General features: G+C 43.9%; 1 protein-coding gene across 1 annotated transcript in view; it reads right to left on the bottom strand.

Annotated features, from left to right (window-relative positions):
• Positions 1-19,786, bottom strand: part of LOC114466850 (cryptochrome-1-like) — a 104,111-nt gene that overhangs the window by 26,212 nt on the left and 58,113 nt on the right. The window contains exons 3-5 of the mRNA XM_028452662.1: positions 16,319-16,427; positions 16,111-16,253; positions 15,547-15,731 (exon numbers count right to left, since the gene is read on the bottom strand). Of these exons, the coding sequence (XP_028308463.1) occupies positions 15,547-15,731; positions 16,111-16,253; positions 16,319-16,427 (437 nt within the window). The remainder of the gene's footprint in view (positions 1-15,546; positions 15,732-16,110; positions 16,254-16,318; positions 16,428-19,786) is intronic.

Here is a 19,786-nt window from a genome sequence, read left to right as displayed (position 1 = left end):
TGTAGATCTATTTTTACTTTGTGTAAATAAAGTTATTTATTCTGTATTCTCCTCTACTTTGTTCATTGTTTAATGCCTGCTTGTAAGCACATACATTTATTTTTTTTCCAGATAATTTAATTGCTCTTTACGTCCACACATTCTGAGTTTCAAACATCAGCATTTCTTTTTTCGCCCCAAGAAACATAACCTGCCCTGTTGAAGCACATACTATTGGGTTTGCAATTTTTATTTTTGATATATTTATGGGAATGTAATGATCATGCAATACTCAACTAAGGAGTGGGACATTTAAATAGAATAATAATTACTCAAATCAAACAATTTATTGAAACAAAACAAACAGCAGTAGTGGTAAAACAAATGTGGGTCAATAAGGTGTCGTGTCGTTGATCATTAATAACGGCGCTAACAAATTAAACAGCATGATGAAGACAAACAAACTTTTTAAATGCAACGGCATCCCTTAAGTCCCACACACAGTAGGTCCTCGGTCCAAACAGATGAATGGAATGACATGAGGATGCACAGACAGACAGCCTTAGAGCATGTACAGTATAATGATAAACAAACATATCAAAATCAATATATTGCCTTTATCTGCTGTAGTTATGCAATCGTAGTTGAAGCTAAGTAGCTTAGCAAAGGCAAACAGTAACACGGTCATTATGAAGCAATCAAACGCCGTTGATAATTACCTGTGTTCCCAAACGTTGTCGCAGATTCCTGTGACTCCGATGAAGACGGGTGAAGTTTACGCAGGACAGGCAAAGGACAGGAAGTTGTGTAGACTCTCTGATCCATTTTAAATTGCCCATCTTTCTGCTGTGTTGACATTTTACCGGAATTTCCCTTTGATTGCATATTTCCGGTTATTGTTTAAAAAAATCTATAGAGCAGTATGCTCTATAGCCCGGAAAATAAATAATTTAGGCAATTGTCGACAGGTGGAAAATTGTCATTGTCTTGACAATTGTCTTGTGGACTAAAATGACCAACTATGTTAGAAATAAAGTCACAAATGTTTAAGTACTTATTGGGGTTCATGAACCAATGTTTCAGAACGACTGCTTGAATCTGCTCAGTCACCAACTTTGTGACAAAAGGATGCGTGAGGATGAGTATCAGAGAAAATTAGACTTATTTTAACCTGAAGAAGCTAAAGCTCCCGTCCCAAAACATCCACATGATGTATTTCTGCATCATATTGTGGCCTGATTTTAAATAATAATTACATGGTTAGATTGCTGTTTCTTGTTGAAAATCGAAGTCCCTGATTGAGTTAAAACAGTCTAGTGGGGAATGCATGAGAAACTAGTGATGAAGAGTTTGGAGCTAAAACAGCAGCTCAGGGAGGAGGACATCACAGCACGGGAGGATAAGAGGCTCAGCGTTAAGTCGCCTTAAGTCATGGGCCAGTCGACAGCTTGTGTGCACGGAGAGAGCCCAACTGAGGAGCAGCTGCCTCATGTCAATGAGCTACTTTCGCATTGCGGTGATGGCAGGTGAATGAACGGAGATTTGTGAATGAAACCATATGGAAGGCAAAGCATCGCAGTGAGGACTCCAACTGGTTAGTCAGGGAAATGAACCCAATCAGGGCTTTTAGACTGCTGTGTTGCATCAAGTACACCTGTATTTATGAGGTGTAACAAGCAGGCTAAAAAAGAGTTTGAAGGGGTTTTCCAGGGTCATGAACAAAATGGCTGCTTAATTTTGGTGCTCCCCGACAGAATAGGAAAAGAGCCCTAAAACATATAAAATACCCATAACAATGAACTAAAGCAGATATGACACGAAGTAAGACTAATAAGAAGACAGACGGAGGTACTCAAAACGCAGTCAGAAACTGAAGAGGAATGGCACCCACTAACGCAAGATAGCCCGGGTAGCTCGCCAGCACTCGGGCCTAGTGCAGACGGTGGGCCCAAAAACACCACACTGCAGAGTATTCTGAAAAAAATAAAGGATTTCAGGGGAGATAATAACCAACAACTCGCAGAGATCAAACAGGAACTACAGAAAACAAACAACAAACTAGAGAAGGCCGAAGATAGGATTGGAAAAGCGAGGACTGCGCTGCAAGCTTTGGCTCGACTAACCAGGAGGCTGATTTACCATCAGGTCAGGATACATTTTCAGTTGCACTTTTAATAGAAAAAGAACTATTATGCAGTTTTGCATTGTTTATTATAGAACCAAAATTTAAATTAATAGGCTTCATTTTCATTTGTATTATTCCTTTATTTATTTCATTCAAGATTTATTTTTAGTTAAATTGCATTGTTTTGAATAGTTTATCAAGGAATTCTTTTGACAATGAAAAATAAAAAGAAAATAATGCAGTATTTTCTAGTTTTTTTCCCAAAAAAAAAAATTTGTCTACAGTCCCATTTTGTAAAATAAATCGTGAGAGAATGTCATGCCCTCTACCTCTGGCATCTCCTGAATTGGTCCATTGGCACCATCTGGTGGTCTCCATGCCTCACTGTTCGGACTACTCACCTCTAATCTTCAGGATTGCCTCCAGCTGCGGCGGGGAGTGGCCTCCCCACCTGCAAGTATTCACACCACTACTTAAGACACCGGTAGACCACAAACCGATGCCAAACCGTAAACACTGCTTACTCTGACCCTCTCCGCCGCTGTGATTCTTCCTGCCTCCTTCCCACCTGGAACCACCATCACCTCTGGAATCCCTCAGCTTACTCCACCCTTCAGCCGGTTCTTCCCCACTCCTGTGCCAGGCTCCTTCGTTCATCAGTAGTTTCCTGAACGTTTTTTTTAAATTTAATCTTAGTATTAGGTCTCCCTCAGTTTGCTCAGCACTTCCTTAGTTTCTCCACCACCCCACTTAGGGCGCTGGTAGGTTTTCTGTTGAATTCTGTTTTGTGGAATAAATCAGTTAATTGTATTTGTGCCTCCTGTTGTGCTGTCTGCGCTTGAGCCTCAGTTCCGTCTTGTGACAATACGGTTTGGCCCGAATGAGCTCAGCAGACCGCACAACAGATTAGGGCTCAGCCGCTCATCAGGCTGTAGATAGCAATGACGCAATTCTAGGCCGGCATGAGGAGCTACTCAAGACTCTTGTGTCTAGCGTTAATGCTCTAATCAGCCAAATGTCTCACCTTACTGGTCAGCAGTCCGTGTTAGCATCTTCCCTAGCTGCGTCAGGTTGCCAGCCTACCCCCACTAATGCCCCCGAGACGACGATTGTAGGCTCTCCCTCGGCTCTGGCCACAGTAGCCCGTGAACCCACGGTTCCGTTTCCTGAGCGCTATGCTGGGTATCTCGGCTCTTGCCAGGCTTTTCTGACTCAGGTGTCACTCGTCTTTGAGTTACAACCGACATCCTACGCGTCCGATAGGGCTAAAATCGCATATCTAATTGGCCTTCTACGGGGGCCTGCACGGGACTGGGGAACAGCTGTGTGGGAGAAACAGGGAGGGGTCTACACCTCCTACTCCCGCTTCTCTGCGGAGATGAGGCGCGTCTTCGATCACCCAGTTCGGGGGCGAGACGCTGGAGATCGCCTCATGGCCCTGAGGCAGGGGGCCCGCAGTGTTGCAGAGTACTCCGTGGAATTCCAGGCCCTTGCAGCTACCTGTGGGTTCAATGATCCGGCCCTCCAGAGGGCATTCTATAGGGGACTGTCCGAGGCTCTGAAAGATGAACTCGCCACCAAGGAGGAGGTGGGCAGCCTGGAGGCCCTAACCTCCCTCGCCATCCGGCTTGACAATCGCTTGAGGGAGAGGCGCAGAGAGCGCTCACACTGGAGGGACTCAGCATCCTCCCGCCGACTGAGTCCCACTCTCCAGTCTGCTACGCCCGCATCGTTCCCTGAGGCTGCCCCCGAGGCCATGGAGGTTGGTAGGATCAGTGGGGCATCGCTTACTCAGCAAGAGAGGGAGCAGAGGTGGGCTACTAACACCTGTTTCTACTGTGGGGGTTCCGGCCACTTCATTGCTTCCTGCCCCAAGAGACCAGCAAAAGAGAGGGCTCACTCGTGACGGGGAGTCTACGAGTGAGCCGGACTGCTTCCACCTCCCCTCATCTGCTACAGCTACCCGCTACACTCGGCTACCAGAACCACTCACTTTCTGTGACCGTGCTGGTGGATTCTGGGGCCGAGGAGAACTTCCTTGACCACGCCATGACCTAGTTCCAGTCTTCAGTAAGGAGAATGCCCTATCCTTGCCTCCTCACCGGCCCTACGACTGTGCCATCGAGCTCCTGCCCGGAGCCACCTTGCCCTCTGGCCGTCTGTACAACCTCTCTAAACCCGAGCAGGCCGCCATGGAGACTTACATTAGGGACGCCCTGGCAGCAGGTATCATTCGGCCCTCCACTTCTCCGGTAGGTGCGGGATTCTTTTTTGTAAATAAGAAGGACGGGTCCCTGCGACCCTGTATTGACTTTCGGGGCCTAAATAATATAACCGTGAAGAACAAGTACCCTCTACCTCTGATAAACTCTGCCTTCACCCTCCTCCATGGGGCCAAAGTGTTCTCCAAACTAGACCTGAGAAATGCTTATCATTTAGTGAGAATAAGAGAGGGAGATGAGTGGAAAACGGGTTTTAATACCCCCCTGGGACACTTTGAGTACTTAGTAATGCCCTTTGGCCTCACGAATGCCCCCGCCGTCTTCCAGAGCTTAGTTAACGATGTGCTCCGGGATATGATCAACCGCTTTGTGTTTGTCTACCTAGACGATATCCTGATTTATTCCAGGGACCAGGTGGAACACGTCCGCCATGTCCGCTTGGCTTTGGAGCGCCTGTGGAAGAACCGCCTTTTTGCTAAAGCGGAGAAGTGTGAGTTTCTCATTACTACTGTATCATTCTTAGGTTTTGTCATCTCCCCAGGACGTGTTATGATGAACCCGGCCAAGTTATCGGCTGTCTCCGAGTGGCCCTAGCCAGAGACCCGGAAACAGTTACAGCGTTTTTTGGGCTTCGCTAACTTTTACCGCCGCTTCATCCGTGATTACAGTAGGGTGGCAGCCCCTCTCACAGCCCTGACCTCCACCTCAATTCCCTTCCAGTGGACCCCCAAGGCCGAGCAAGCATTCCAGTCCCTCAAGGTACGCTTTACCTCAGGTCCTATCCTTGTTCAGCCAGATCCCCACCTTCAGTTTGTGGTCGAGGCGGATGCCTCTGACTCCGGGGTTGGGGCCGTACTCTCCCAGAGGACCCCATCGGACCAAAAGCTGAATCCCTGTGCCTTCTTCTCTCGCCGTTTGACCCCAGCAGAACGGAACTACGATGTGGGGAACCGGGAACTGCTGGCGGTCAAGCTTGCTCTAGAGGAGTGGCGTCACTGGCTGGAGGGGGCAGAGCAACCATTCATTGTCTGGACCGACCTTAAGAACTTGGAGTACATTCGTTCAGCCAGGAGATTGAACTCTCGGCAGGCCTGTTTTTTGGTCGCTTCCAGTTTTCCCTCACGTATCGCCCGGGGTCCCGTAACATCAAGCCGGATGCCCTGTCTCGTCAGTTCTCCTGCGATGAACCCTCTGGTGACCCTGAATCTATCCTTCCCCCTGCTCGTCTTGTCGCCTCTCTAACCTGGCAAGTAAAGGATTAAGTCCGTCAAGCGCAGTCCCAACAGCCAATCCCAGGTAACTGCCCGCCTAATGTTCTCTATGTTCCTGAGTCTGTGCGTACCCAGGTGCTCAAGTGGGCTCATACCTCTCGCTTCGCCTGCCACCCTGGGGGCTTCCGGACCACAGCCATCCTTCGGCAGAGGTTTTGGTGGCCCTCTCTCGAGAGGGACACTCGGGACTTTGTCGCCGCTTGCCCCACCTGCTCCTGGGGCAAGACCCCTAACAGACCCAGCTCGGGTCTCCTTCAACCACTCCCGGTGCCCACTCGGCCTTGGTCACACATCGCAGTGGATTTCGTCACGGGGCTACCCCCCTCTGGAGGTAACACGGCCATCCTCACCATTGTTGATTGTTTTTCCAAAGCAGCACACTTCGTCGCCCTTCCCAAACTCCCCTCAGCCAGGGAGACGGCATCCCCCTTAGTTGACCACGTCTTCCGGTTGCACGGGATACCAGCAGACATTGTCTCGAACCGGGGTCCACAGTTCATCTCCGGAGTCTGGAAGGCCTTCTGCACTGCCCTAGGGGCAACCCTCAGTCTCACCTCTGGCTTTTACCCTCAGTCTAATGGCCAAGCGGAGCGGGCCAATCAGTCCCTGGAGACATACCTCCGGTGTCTGGTCTCCTCCAACCCCACTGCCTGGAGTGAGCATCTGGCCTGGGTGGAGTATGCACACAATTCACAGATAAACTCTTCTCTGGGGATATCTCCTTTTCAGTGCTCCCTCGGCTATCAACCTCCGTTGTTCCCCTCCCTGGAACAAGAACTCTCCGTTCCCTCTGTACAAACCTTCATCAGCCAGATCAAAAGGGTCTGGGACAGGGCCAGGGCCAGACTGATACAATCAACTGAGAGGATGGAGCGGCAGGCCAACCGCCGTCGCTGCCCGGCACCAACCTACTCTGTGGGCCAACGGGTCTGGCTGAGGGCCAAGGACCTCCCTCTGAAGGTTGAATCCAGAAAGCTAGCACCCCGGTTCATCGGTCCCTTCCCCGTGAAGAGGATCATCCGTCCGACAGCGGTACGTCTCACCCTTCCCCGAACTTTGAAGATTCACCCCACTTTCCATGTCTCACAGGTCAGGCCTGCCAGGGACTCCCCCCTGGCTCCTCCTGTCCCCCCCCCCCTCCCAGGATGGTGGATGACTCACCCACCTACTCGGTTCGGCGCTTACTGGATGTCCGCCGCAGGGGTCACGGCCTCCAGTTTCTCGTGGACTGGGAGGGTTACGGGCCTGAGGAGAGGAGCTGGGTCCCCCGCAGTCGGATCCTTTGCCCTGACCTGATCAGGGACCTCAAGCGGCGGCGTCCTGAACGTTGTGGTCGTGCGCATGGAGACACACGTAGGAGGGGGGGTATTGTCATGCCCTCTACCTCTGGCATCTCCTGAATTGGTCCATTGGCACCATCTGGTGGTCTCCATGCCTCACTGTCCGGACTACTCACCTCTAATCTTCAGGATTGCCTCCAGCTGCGGCGGGGAGTGGCCTCCCCACCTGCAAGTATTCACACCACTACTTAAGACACCGGCAGACCACAAACCGATGCCAAACCGTAAACACTGCTTACTCTGACCCTCTCCGCCGCTGTGATTCTTCCTGCCTCCTTCCCACCTGGAACCACCATCACCTCTGGAATCCCTCAGCTTACTCCACCCTTCAGCTGGTTCTTCCCCACTACTGTGCCAGGCTCCTTCGTTCGTCAGTAGTTTCCTGAAAGTTTTTTTTATTTAATCTTAGTACTATGTCTCCCTCAGTTTGCTCAGCACTTCCTTAGTTTCTCCACCACCCCACTTAGGGCGCTGGTAGGTTTTCTGTTGAATTCTGTTTTGTGGAATAAATCAGTTAATTGTATTTGTGCCTCCTGTTGTGCTGTCTGCGCTTGAGCCTCAGTTCCGTCTTGTGACAGAGAATCGTATCGTGAACCCAGTATCGTGAATTGAATCGTATCGGGAGTTGAGTGAATCGTTACATCCCTACTAAACACAGAATGCATGAATTTGGTAACAAGCCAAGTAAATATTTAGCAAACTTAGTCAAACCAGGGGTAAATTATCAGGCAATTCCCATAATAAAGGATGGGACAGGTAAAAGAATACATTAAGGGAAAGAAATTAACAGTTGCTTTCAAACCATTCTTACATTCTTTACACCTAACTCTGAAACACTGATGCATATGTTTCTGTCAGCTGTCAATCTTCCTCAAGCTTCCCAGGCCCATTTTACGTGGGGAAGTTTTGTGTGCTATTAATGATATGCAAAACAAGGCACCAGGGCCGGATGGCCTAACCACAGAATTTTTTTAAACTTTCCAGAGCCTGTTGGTTCTACTTAAAGTGTTGTCTTATTCATTTGAATCTGGCCATCTCCCAGACTTGATGATGAATACCAACATCTCGTTAGTTCTGAAAAAGGGCCGACCGCCGGAGGATTGCTCTTCATATAGGCCAATTGCCCTACTCGATGTGGACAGAAAGCTTATTGCGAAAGTTATGGCTACTCGATTAGAAGAAATTCTTCCAGACCTCATCTAAGTAGATCAGACTGGCTTCATTCAAGGCGGAAATTATTGAAATAATGTTAGAAGGTTGCTGAACCTCATCCAGTTTGGCAGCGGTTTGAAGGCTAAAGCTATTGTGGTCTCGCTTGATGCAGGAAAGGCTTTTGATAGGGTTGAGTGGCCTTAACTATTAAGTGTACTGTCCAAATTCAAAAATTCAACCTAGGGGACAACTTTATTAATGGATTTCTTTTTTATATGACTCTCCTCGAGCATCAGTTCTTACAAATGGCTGAAAGTCACCTACATTTCTGGTTGGGCGTGGCACCCGTCAGGGGTGTACAATCTTTGCTTTTGTTAGCCCTTGCAATAGAGCCTTTGGCGGAGGCGATACGGAGCAATCCTTTGGTGACAGGTATCAATATAGGTCCTTTTAAGCATATAATTTCTCTCTACGCTGATGACAATTTGTTATTCTTAAGCAACCCTGAAGTTTCCATCTCAAATGTTAGAAATCATTGAAACTCTCAGGCTATAAAATTAATTACACCAAATCAGAGGCTATGCCCCTAACTCATAATACTCGTTGGACATCAGTTAGCTCTGCCCCTTTCCAATGGTCCACTTCTGGGTTTGTCCATCTAGGTATACATATTACTCCATCCCTCTCTGGTCTTTATAAAGCAAACTTTCTGCCTTTAATCCACAGAATTAAAGACGATCTGTCAAGCTGGACTTCCCTCCCATTGTTCTTTATAGGCAGAATTAATATTTTTAAAATGAACATATTCCCTTGGCTGCTTTATGTTTTTCAAATGATCCCAGTTCTTTTGACTAGAAAATTGATTTCTATTCTAAACAGTTAATTGTCTTCCTTTTTGTGGATGAATAAACGAGCTAGATTGAAACTACAGAAGCTACAGCTCCGAGTTGAAGATGATGGTCTGGCTTTGCCCAATATTAAACATAAAAATATTTAAATACTACCAACTGGCTTGCCTGGACAGGTATCTTTGGGAATGGGTTAGAAATGACTCCAAATCTACATGGCTAAATTTAGAAACTGCCCCTCTGGACCAAATCCCTCTACGCAATATTTTATATGTTTCTAAAAAATGGGTTTCAGAAAGAGTGAAGGGCAATTTCCTCCTCCTGGACACTGGAGATAGAGGCTCAGGAAGACTGTCTTTCTACTCTTACCCCCATTTATCTAAATCCAGACTTTCCTCCTGGCATTATAGATTCTGCATTCTCTCTCTGGTCAGACAAAGGTATCTGCATTATAGCAGACTTAATGGCTAATGGTATTATTAAAACTTTTGACCAGCTCAAAGTTCAGTTTGACCTTCCCACCACACACTTTTTTCGGTATCTATAGGTTCGGAGCTTTGTCTCCTCAAAAATAAGGCTACATTCAGGGGGGCTCTCTCAATCTTCTGTAGAAGTACTGCAGGACCCCACCCCTCGAAAATTAGTAACCAGGTTTTATAATACTCTTTGTCCACGAGCAGAGGGTGTGAGCCCTCTGAAATCGCTTTGGGAGGCTGACCTTGGTACAATAATCTCGGATGATGAGTGGAGGCATGTCTGGCTGGACTCCTCTGGTTGTCTGTCCACTAACAAGGTTAAGGAAATGCAGTTAAAAATTATTTACAGGCTTAAAATTACACCATTACGGAATAGATTCAACCCTTATTTTTCAAAGTATTCTAATAAATGTAAGGTCATTGAGGGGCCATACTTCCGCTAAATCTTTGACTGTCCTTTCATTAAAAAGTTTTGGGGAAAATGTATGTAAAGAAATTTCTGTAATATTTGGTAAACATTTATATCTTAGGCCTGTATCTTGTATTCTTGGTTTGCATTCTGCTCTTAACCTTAATCCCAACATGTTGAAGCTCCTTGATGTCCTTTTGTTTGGTGCTAGAAGATGCATTTTAATTAAATGAATCTCTGACAAACCGCTTCAGCTCTCAATGTGGGTACAAAGTATAATAGAACTCTTACCCCTGGAGGCAATGACCTACTGGCTCAGGGACAAACCCACTTCATTCGATAAAACATGGGACCCCTTTCTAACTTATGTCGGACTACAGAAAGCACAGACTTTGCGAAGAGGCCTTTATGGTCTTACTTGGACAGATATTCCTAAAGAGGCTCGTTCTCAACCTATTTTCAACCCTTGATCAAGCGGAAAAGCTGCTCTTTACTGCCTGAAGTCTTGGCTATGTAGCCATTTTATTTGTAATTATTTTTATAACCTCTTGTTATTGTAATAACATTTACTCATATTCATGTGTTTTTTTATTTTCTTTTTCTTTCTTGTTTCCTTTCTCCTCCCACATCACCCTTTTGTGATACACGCTTGCTTAATTTTGAATTATGTGGGTTGGTTATAGTTTTTGCTTTTTCTTGCCTGTACTGTTTAAAAGATGGTAATTGTTATAACTGTTTCTTGCTTTTTGTCTTTAAATTGAAAAATAATATTATAATAATAACAAAAAATATTAAACTTAATACACGTTAAACAACTCATGTTCTGTATCTCTAAATAAATCAAATAAACAGACACCATGAACACCTAAAAGATTAATAATAATGAAACAATCAATAAATCTTAAACATAATTTGCATTGCTTTAAATCTCAAGTAAATGCTATCTTTATTTAGGGATGTAATGATTCACTCAATTCCCGATACGATTCGATTCACGATACTGGGTTCACGATACGATTCTCTCACGATTCATTTTACAAAATGGGACTGTACCTAAATGACTGAAAAATATTCCTTTATTTTTTGGGGGGGAAAAAAACTAGAAAATACTGTACTATTTTCCTTTTATTTTTCATTGTCAAAAGAATCCCTTGATGAACTATTCAAACAATGCAATTAAACTAAAAATAAATCTTGAATGAAATAAATAAAGGAATAATACAAATGAAGAAGCCTATTCATTTAAATTCTGGTTCCATAGTAAACAATACAAAACTGCATAATAGTTATTTTTCTTTTTAAAAGTGCAATTGAAAATGTATTTTGTGACTTAACAATTGGACCTTAAAAAAAAAAAAAAACAGTCTGCACTCTATTTGCGTCAGATATTTGTTTGAACCAGCAGAGGGCGATGGTAACCCAGTGGTCGGTTGGCATGCAGCTAAGTGCTATGCTAGCAGACAGGGTTAACAGAAAAACTTGACTTTTACAGATTTTCACTTAATATTACAGATATTCTTTTGGCGCTAAAGGGGTAAGGAATCATTCATGAATATGTTTAAGAGTAGAAAGCAGCCAGAAAGAAAGTATTATAGCAGATTTTGCCCGCCGCCATGACTTCTGGAGCGCCCTGAACTGAACTTGAGAGCTAGCTCGAAAACTGTAACAGCCTCAGTCTGTCAGGATTGGGAAAAGGACCTCAGCCAGCATCCGCAATAATGTTGGCATCCCACAGGGCTGTGTCCTCAGCCCCGTCCTCTACACCCTGTTCACCCACGACTGTGTCGCCTCCCACAAGGACAACACCATCCTGAAGTTTGCAGACGAAACCGTAGTGATAGGATGTATCACTGGCAGAGACGAAGCTGCCTACAGGAGGGAAGTGGCCAGTCTGATGACAGGGTGTGAGGAGAACAACCTCACCCTCAACACGGACAAGACCAAGGAGATGATAGTCGACATGATGAAGCAGAGGTGCCCTCATCAGCTACTGTCTATCCGGGAACAGGAAGTGGAGAGGGTGAGCAGTATAAAATACCTGGGGGTCCACATCAGTGAGGACTTCACCTGCTCCCTCAACACCACACAGCTGGTGAAGAAGGCTCAACAGCAGTTGTATTTCCTGAAGAGGCTAAGGAAATTTGACATGCCACCAAAAGTCCTCAACAACTTCTACAGCTGCATCATTGAGTCCATCCTCACCAGCTACATCACTGTGTGGTACGGCAACACCACTGCTATGGACCGCAAACGCCTGCAGAGAGTGGTGAAGACAGCATCAAAGATCACCATGACTCCACTCCCCTCTCTGCAGAGCATCTATAAGTGCAGAGTTCACAGTTCTACCCTCAGGACGGAGGGACAGTAGTGTGAAATGCAGGACCACCAGACTGAAGAACTCCTTCTTTCCCTCTGCTATCACACTCCTCAACAGCCAATGGAGCTGGATATATTTCACTATGCACACTTATATTTGACTTTTCTACCTTGTACATATGTATATTTATCTTTATTACTTTAAATTATTATAATTATTGTTACTATACTTTTCTCTTTATCTGTTTTTTTGTTTGTTTTTGTGGCATCCAGTGTGGTGAGCAAAATAGATATTTCATTGTACAGGGAAACATGTTTCTTTACTGTGCACATGACAATAAACACTTTGAATCTTTGAATATGTGGCGGGAGTTTGCATGAAAAAGTTTGAGATTTTTTATCACACCCAAGTTAAAATCACATCATACAGGGAATATTTTGAAATGCTGGCATTGTTCAGGGGATCAAGAAGCAAACCATTGCCACATATTGTGTTCAGGGTTGAAAAATTTTTGGGGTGATTTACTTAATAATTCATTGGATTTTATATAGCGCTTTATCATAGACACTCAAAGTGCTTTGCAGAATTAAGGCATTATTCTTTCACTCCACACTTAGTGGTGGTAAGCTATTATTGTAGCCACAGCTGCCCCGGGGCAGACTGACGGGGGCGAGTCACTCACACACTACATTCATACTAGGCAATGCGGGTGAAGTGTCTCACCCAAGGACACAATGACAGATACCACTGGAGTGACTGTGCCCCAGTGTTTCACCTGGAATTCTCAGTGGTCTCCCATTCAACTACTAACCAGGCCCAGACCTGCTTAGCTTCCGAGATCTAACAAGATTGGGCAATAACAAGCTGGTATGGCCACATAATTGAAATACTTAACTCCAGGCGACCTCACATGGGGTCATGACTCCAAGGTTGAAAAACATTGCGTTTCATTACTATATTTTTTAGTGTGCAGAAGTAGAAATAATAATAATAATAATGGCTTGGATTTATATAGCACTTTTTTCAAGGAGACTCAAAGCGCGTACAGAAATCATTATTCATTCACACCAGTCACTAACACAGTCATGCCGGTGGTGGTAAGCTACAATGTAGCCACAGCTCCCCTGGGGCAGGCTGACAGAGGCGTGTCTACCATTTTCAGAATGGCTACCTCCCTCACTGCCAGCTATTTTAGAGCATTTTGACTGAATTTTAAAGACCCACTGAGTATTTAGTACCATGATCATCTGAAATCTGAAACCAGATTTTGAAAGATTAGAGTCTCTACTTATTGGGCTTTTGTTGGCAAATATATTATTTTGTTATCTGAGTCAGAATTGAATGGATTTCTTACTGCTCTTTGGCCTTGCTCCAAGTCCCCCCCCCCCGTTCCCGCACTTGCTATTTCCTCCTACGCTCAGACATGAAGAGTCAACCCGCTTGCCCCGGTTTGTTGATCGTTTTGTCTCCTGATCGCAACACTCTTAATAGTCCAGTTAGGTCCACACATGCTCTGAGCTGCTATGAGCTGCTGGGCGCTTCAACGTCTTCCCTCGTAGCGCCATTTTCTGCTTCTTCCCTGTGTGTGCCTCCCCATGGTGTTAATCACGGCTAATCTCTGATCCAAAGGTGCACTGCTGCCACCTACATGCCTCCAGTTGGTCACTACATCATAATACAAGCCTGATATTCACAGGAGAACTCAGTCACACTGTTTCCTAGCAAACCCAGCCAAAAAACACAATCGATGCACATATGTGTCAATGGCAGTGAGCGTTTGGATTTGAAATGATGCATATATGCGTCAATAGCAGTGAGTGAGTTGAATGTCTGCAGGGGTACGAGACTGTGAAAAGTTTGGGAACCACTGCTCTAGGAGAAGCTAGAGGCACACAATGTGAACTAGAGCGAGTACTGCAACCTCTGAGCCAATCAGACTTTTTCCTTCATCATGGTCATCTAATTGAAATACATGAGAAGGCATTCATTTAAAGCAAACAGTTAGTAATAGCAGGTTTTACAATGTGGGAAATAGCGCTAACGTGATAGGCAGTGCTAGTTAGTTATCAGCTGTAGTATCCACAGCAGAGGGCGTGCTAAGTACTATTGAGTTGAGATTCACTCCGGAGCAGATCCAAAACGCGTGCTGCCAAGTATGCAAATGTTTCTGCATGCTGGCAGTATTTCCTCCTTTTGATGAACTATCCACTTTGCTAGTGTTGCAGGTTGCCCTGTTGTCATCCTTTCTCGTAAAAGTAAACAACTTTCAGGCGCTTGTGCCACTTGGGAGCCATGTTTACTGCAGGCTGCACTGGTGAAAGACATTGACACGCACCTTGCGTGACGTCATTCCCATGCACTGAAATTGATTAGGGGAATTGTTTGGAATGTTGGCAAACTATTTCAAAAAATTGAAACAGTGGGAACTGGTTCTAAACAAAAACCAGTTTTCAATTCCCATCCCTATTCCTTTATGGATAATATGAACGAACAACGATGGAGAGGAGGAGGAATAAAAAAAGGAAAAAAAAAAAAAAAACTTGTAATTGTGCTTAGAAGAACCAAAGACTGTTTGACCAGAGAGACAAGCTTTGATGTAAATTTTCTGTGTTTTAAACAGGGGACGGGACCTAGATAAGCAAACTGCTTCTCTCGTCTCCTTTTTCGACATGTACAAAACAAAAAAAAAGAAATAACTAAACTTCTGTGAATGCAACCATGTCGGAAATAAACTGAATAAATAAATAAATAAAAATAAATCCTTGTGCATTAGCCAATACTGGTATTGATCCAATATGATATCGGCATGAATCATCCATAATTTTATTGCTTATTTTGTAGTGTGGAATGTTAGAAAAAATTTGATGAAGTGATTTTACTGAAACAGAATAGTCAGCAACAGTGGGTATGAAATAAACGGACCTCTTTATTATTAACCAATGGATTGCAGATATTTGAACCTGAAGCAGAAGGATATTCTACAATTGATTGAAATTATTAAAGACCCTGAAAAACAACCTCAAAACAAATAAAACAATCTTTTAAAGTGAAAAATAACAAATCAAATGCAGGAACGGAGCCTCGAATGGACTGCTTGTATCAGAGATTTTAGATGCAGGCCGATATAATCAGATTTTTTTTTGCTGCTGATATCAGATCAGGACACCATTAGTGTATGATGCAGTGAACGTTTAATAGGCAAGGCAAATTATTTGTATAGCGCATTTCATTAACAAGGCAATTTAATGGATGCTGGCTTCAGCTCTGCTGCAGTTTGTTCCACTTCTCTGCAGAAACTAAAAGCAGTGTCACCGTGTTTGCTGTGAACTATGGGCTCCACTATCTGACTTGTGTCCATAGACCTGAAAGACCTTCTTGGTTCATATCCGACTATTTTGTTTACTCACCTAGCTCCTCCAAGGACGGGACCCCATACTTGTCCTCGTGGTCCTCAGAGACAGGCGTGATGCAGCGACCTATCTGCGAGTCGGTCAACGTCTCCACGGGCAGCTCAGGAGGATCCAGTCGACTGATCAGAGTCTGGAAACGCTTGTAGGTAAGTGGAGGCTGCCCGCCATTCAGCTCGATGATCCTGCTCAGACAGCCACGCTGCATCAGCATAGAAGTTCATAGAAGCCTTCATGCATGTACCACATTATTCAGCGTATAATTCGATTTATAGATCTTTCCTTGTGATAATTTCACTGGTTTCAACGCGTTCTCCAGTGAGGTAATTGTAGCATCCAGAGAGAAATTCACTTCTTTAATATATTTGTAAAATAACTACCTGATTAACACTTTGAGGAGCATCTCAAAGTTTGGATGCTTGCACATATAAAACAAGGGGAGACTTATTTGCAAACTTTTTCAACAAAAAGTTTACATTTGGTTCATGGTGACCTATACTCCGGAGCAACATATACGCTGAAAATTCAGTGTACGTGGTAAAAACAAGTCTTTGTGTTTCTTACTTGTCCAAGTCGTAGAGAGTGTGCGATATCTTTACGATGACCTCAACGCCAGCTTCCATCGCAAGCTTCTTGATGGCGGCATCTCGTTCTTTACCGAATGGCTCCGAGTCATACTCGAAGGTGAGTCGAGAGATCTTCCACTCCTGAGAGAAAGTGAGAAAATGTTAACACTGTGTGTGTGTGTGTGTGTGTGTGTGTGTACACTGACCTTGAAGAGCCGCGGGAATACGTTGGCTGGTTGGCCCCTGATGACGAAAAGGCGGGAGTTGAGTTTGCGAAGACTAGCGTCCAAATCCTCCAGACACTGCAGGAGAAACCTGAGGGAGCAAAGGAAAGACGACAAGAGGAAAGAGGGACAAACGCTGCATTTAGACCACTTTGTTCCCCAGAAAAAAACATGAACACACTTATAGCATTTCTGGTTTTGTTCTACTTGAGCTACAATTTTATTACATTTGTCTTGACCCACGTCCTAAACTGTTCTCCCTTAGAGTCACAGTTACTGAGGAATACCATTATAAACCAGTATAATTAATGTCATATTTACTGAGGAATACCGGCATGAACTAGAACTGTGCCAATACATCGATTATTAGATTAATCACAATTCGACACGTGATGATTTGATAAGGATTCACAAATGTTCAAAATTGATTGTTTTTCATAATAACTAAATGACAGGAACACAACTGCTGCTCACATAACAAAAGTGAAAGTTGAGGAGGCCATCCAGACACCTGAAGGAACGGACCAGGTGAAGGTGATGGCAGCAGCTAACTCTTTGGCTAAAAGTTAGCGTTTGAAAGAATCCAGTGCTGTATCCTATAATTTCAAAGTTGGCCAAGAGGTATCTGTGCATTCCTGGCACTAGTGTCTCTTTGTCCCGGGCTGCATTTCCTCCGCAGCGGTACGCTGCAATCAGGGCCAGATTAACACTTCGCTGTACCCTGGGCAACAATATTCATGGGCCCCATCATCACGACCACAGGTTTACTATAATATGGCAAAAGAATAAATAAATTCCAGTCATATACATAAATATACTAAATACACTCAACTGAATTTTTTTTTTTGATGTACAGATGTGCAAAGGCTCATAGAAATACAAATGCACCACTATGTCCTCTTATCAAAGCCACTCACTCACATATGATGCTATGAAAATAAAACACATCAGCATCAGTATAATCTGGCAAAATTGACCCACTACATTATAAAGGAAGGTAAGAGTCCTCCATTTTCAGAAAAAATAAATGAGCAACCAATTTCAAATCATCCAGTAATTATTTAACAAAACTTCTTGCCAACACAAATGTAATGAATTGATAGAGCCAAAGACAAGACACAAAATAAAAATCCATAATCTGATAGGATCAAGTACTATTTTGTTTCTCGGCTCATTTTAAACAAAAATTACCCCGTCACCTCAGAAACATGACAATCAAGTGGTGCAATGTAAACATCTTGAAATCTGCCAGCTTTCTCTCAAAAACGATAAACTATTTACAGCATTTTCATTGAGTCACCACAAGGAAAGAAAATTAAAATAAAATGCATTATCATCTGCTCAAATAAACATTTTGGTCCTAAGATCATTTGAACTTGTTTTAAAACAGAAAACAACCTCTAACGTTACAATACAACCTGACAGGCAAGGGTTAAACATTTCAGTGCAACATCAACATCTGGAAACCTGTCAATTTCTCTCAAAGAAATGCTGATCTGGCAAAATACACTGGCGTTAAGAAATTACCTATATTCGGTATATGCTTTAAACCAGGGGTCTCAAACTCAAATTACCTGGGGGCCACAGTAGGCAGAGTCTGGGTGAGGCTGGGCCGCATCAGATGTTCCACAAAATTTTGTAGTGTGGAATGTTAGAAAAAATTTGATGAAGTGATTTTACTGAAACAGAATAGTCAGCAACAGTAGGTATGAAATAAACGGACCTCTTCATTATTAACCAATGGATTGCAGATATTTGAACCTGAAGTAGAAGGATATTCTACAATTGATTGAAATTATTAAAGACCCTGAAAAACTCCCCTCTGTGCTCCGTCTCACTCACATGCATGCGCAGAGCTGCTGCAGAAGAGGAGCTCAGCTCATCGCCCGTATTGTGTAGAAACTTTGTTGTCTCATGTCTCATTCAGCAGTAAGTAAACACTAAAATTTACCATTATATATGTTAAAAAACGTAACCAAAAACTGTTTTAACTCTGTCAGCGCGGTGATGCGCTTTCAGTGTGAACTTGTGCATGCGAGGGATCGAGAGAGAACGAGCATGGAGACGTGATTAGTTAAAAAAAACAGTTCGTTTTTTCCATTGGTGGAAGTTATAACAGGTTCACAGCTGCTACAGATTTTTTTAGAGTACATAAGATCTTAATTTCTGTCAGGACATCAAGACAATTTCAACCAAAAACTTAAAAAGTGTATCTGGAGAAAATCACCAACCCTAACTTTAATTTCAGGTATTCCACAAAAAACTTTGGTAAAAAATTAAATCTTCATAAACGTCATTACTAACAATTCTTTAATTTCAATGGGTTCTTCTGAACATGAACTGCCCTGAACATGAATGCAACATTGAACATTTCTTCTTCACATGGCTTCTCTTGCCTACTTCCTGCTGCCAGAGACCTGGCAGCGCTTCCTCTCATATAGCTGAGCTACATTTGGCTTGAGGGAAGAAATTGTCTGTGCTCATCACCAACCTTTTTCTTCATTGCAGGCTTTGAACATGACATGATGTCGACTAATTGTTGTCGCTCTCCTAATAAATTTTTTTTTTTTTTTTTTTTCAAGCAATAAAGTTAAAGTCCATCAGACAGTGGGACATTAGCCGATTATAGCCAATATAACTCACAGGACGCAGCCACAGCGGCGTTATTTACCGGCTTTTGTTTTCTATAATAACCCCATGGAATCAGCTGTGCATTCCAGCCAACACCAATGTTTCATGACTATAACAGAGGCGGGTAGGTCCCCTATGAGCCCCCAGCCTCGGAAGTGGGATGGCGGGTACGAGCTGGCTGGGTGGGTGGCTCCATTGGAGGTGTGCTTCCTTTGGTGACATCATCAACGCACAATGCTGTAAAGTGCCATTCATATTGTAACAGACTGGGTCCTATGTTACTGAGTTATGTTTCACGTGTAGTTTATTCAATGTTTAACAGGTGTTGTGGTTTCCCATGGCTTTTGAAGCATTGTTGTTACATGCAGCTTTCTCTGCCAATGTTCGTCTTTGTTTACATGTGTTCTGCGTGTTGATTGGCTAGGAGGCTGGGGAAGGGCGGGCGCAAGTGGAGAATGAGGGGTACACAATGTTTTAATGACTTCCATTAAAGGCTGATAAACCTTTGATAACGGCTTGAATCACGTCATTACGATGCAGTATAAAACACATGGGCCGCACTAATATTACATTTTCACATTGTTCTGCAAGCCACAAGTTATCATCCGCCCACGGCCCGCGAGAATGAGACCTCTGCTTTAAACAGAGTCGGTGCCAAGCAGTATTAAATGGCTAGTGAATGAACGCAGTCAGTTGCTATAGCCAATCAGATATCTTTGATTAATAAAAAGCTCCCCCTGTAGTGGGAGAAAATAAAAAAACATAAAGATGGGAAAAGTGAACAGTGTGGGATGTTTGAGACAGTACAACATGTTATGA

This window comes from Gouania willdenowi, chromosome 7, assembly GCF_900634775.1.
Source record: "Gouania willdenowi chromosome 7, fGouWil2.1, whole genome shotgun sequence".
NCBI classification, from domain to species: domain Eukaryota; kingdom Metazoa; phylum Chordata; class Actinopteri; order Blenniiformes; family Gobiesocidae; genus Gouania; species Gouania willdenowi.
This window is presented reverse-complemented; position numbering and strand designations above follow the sequence as displayed.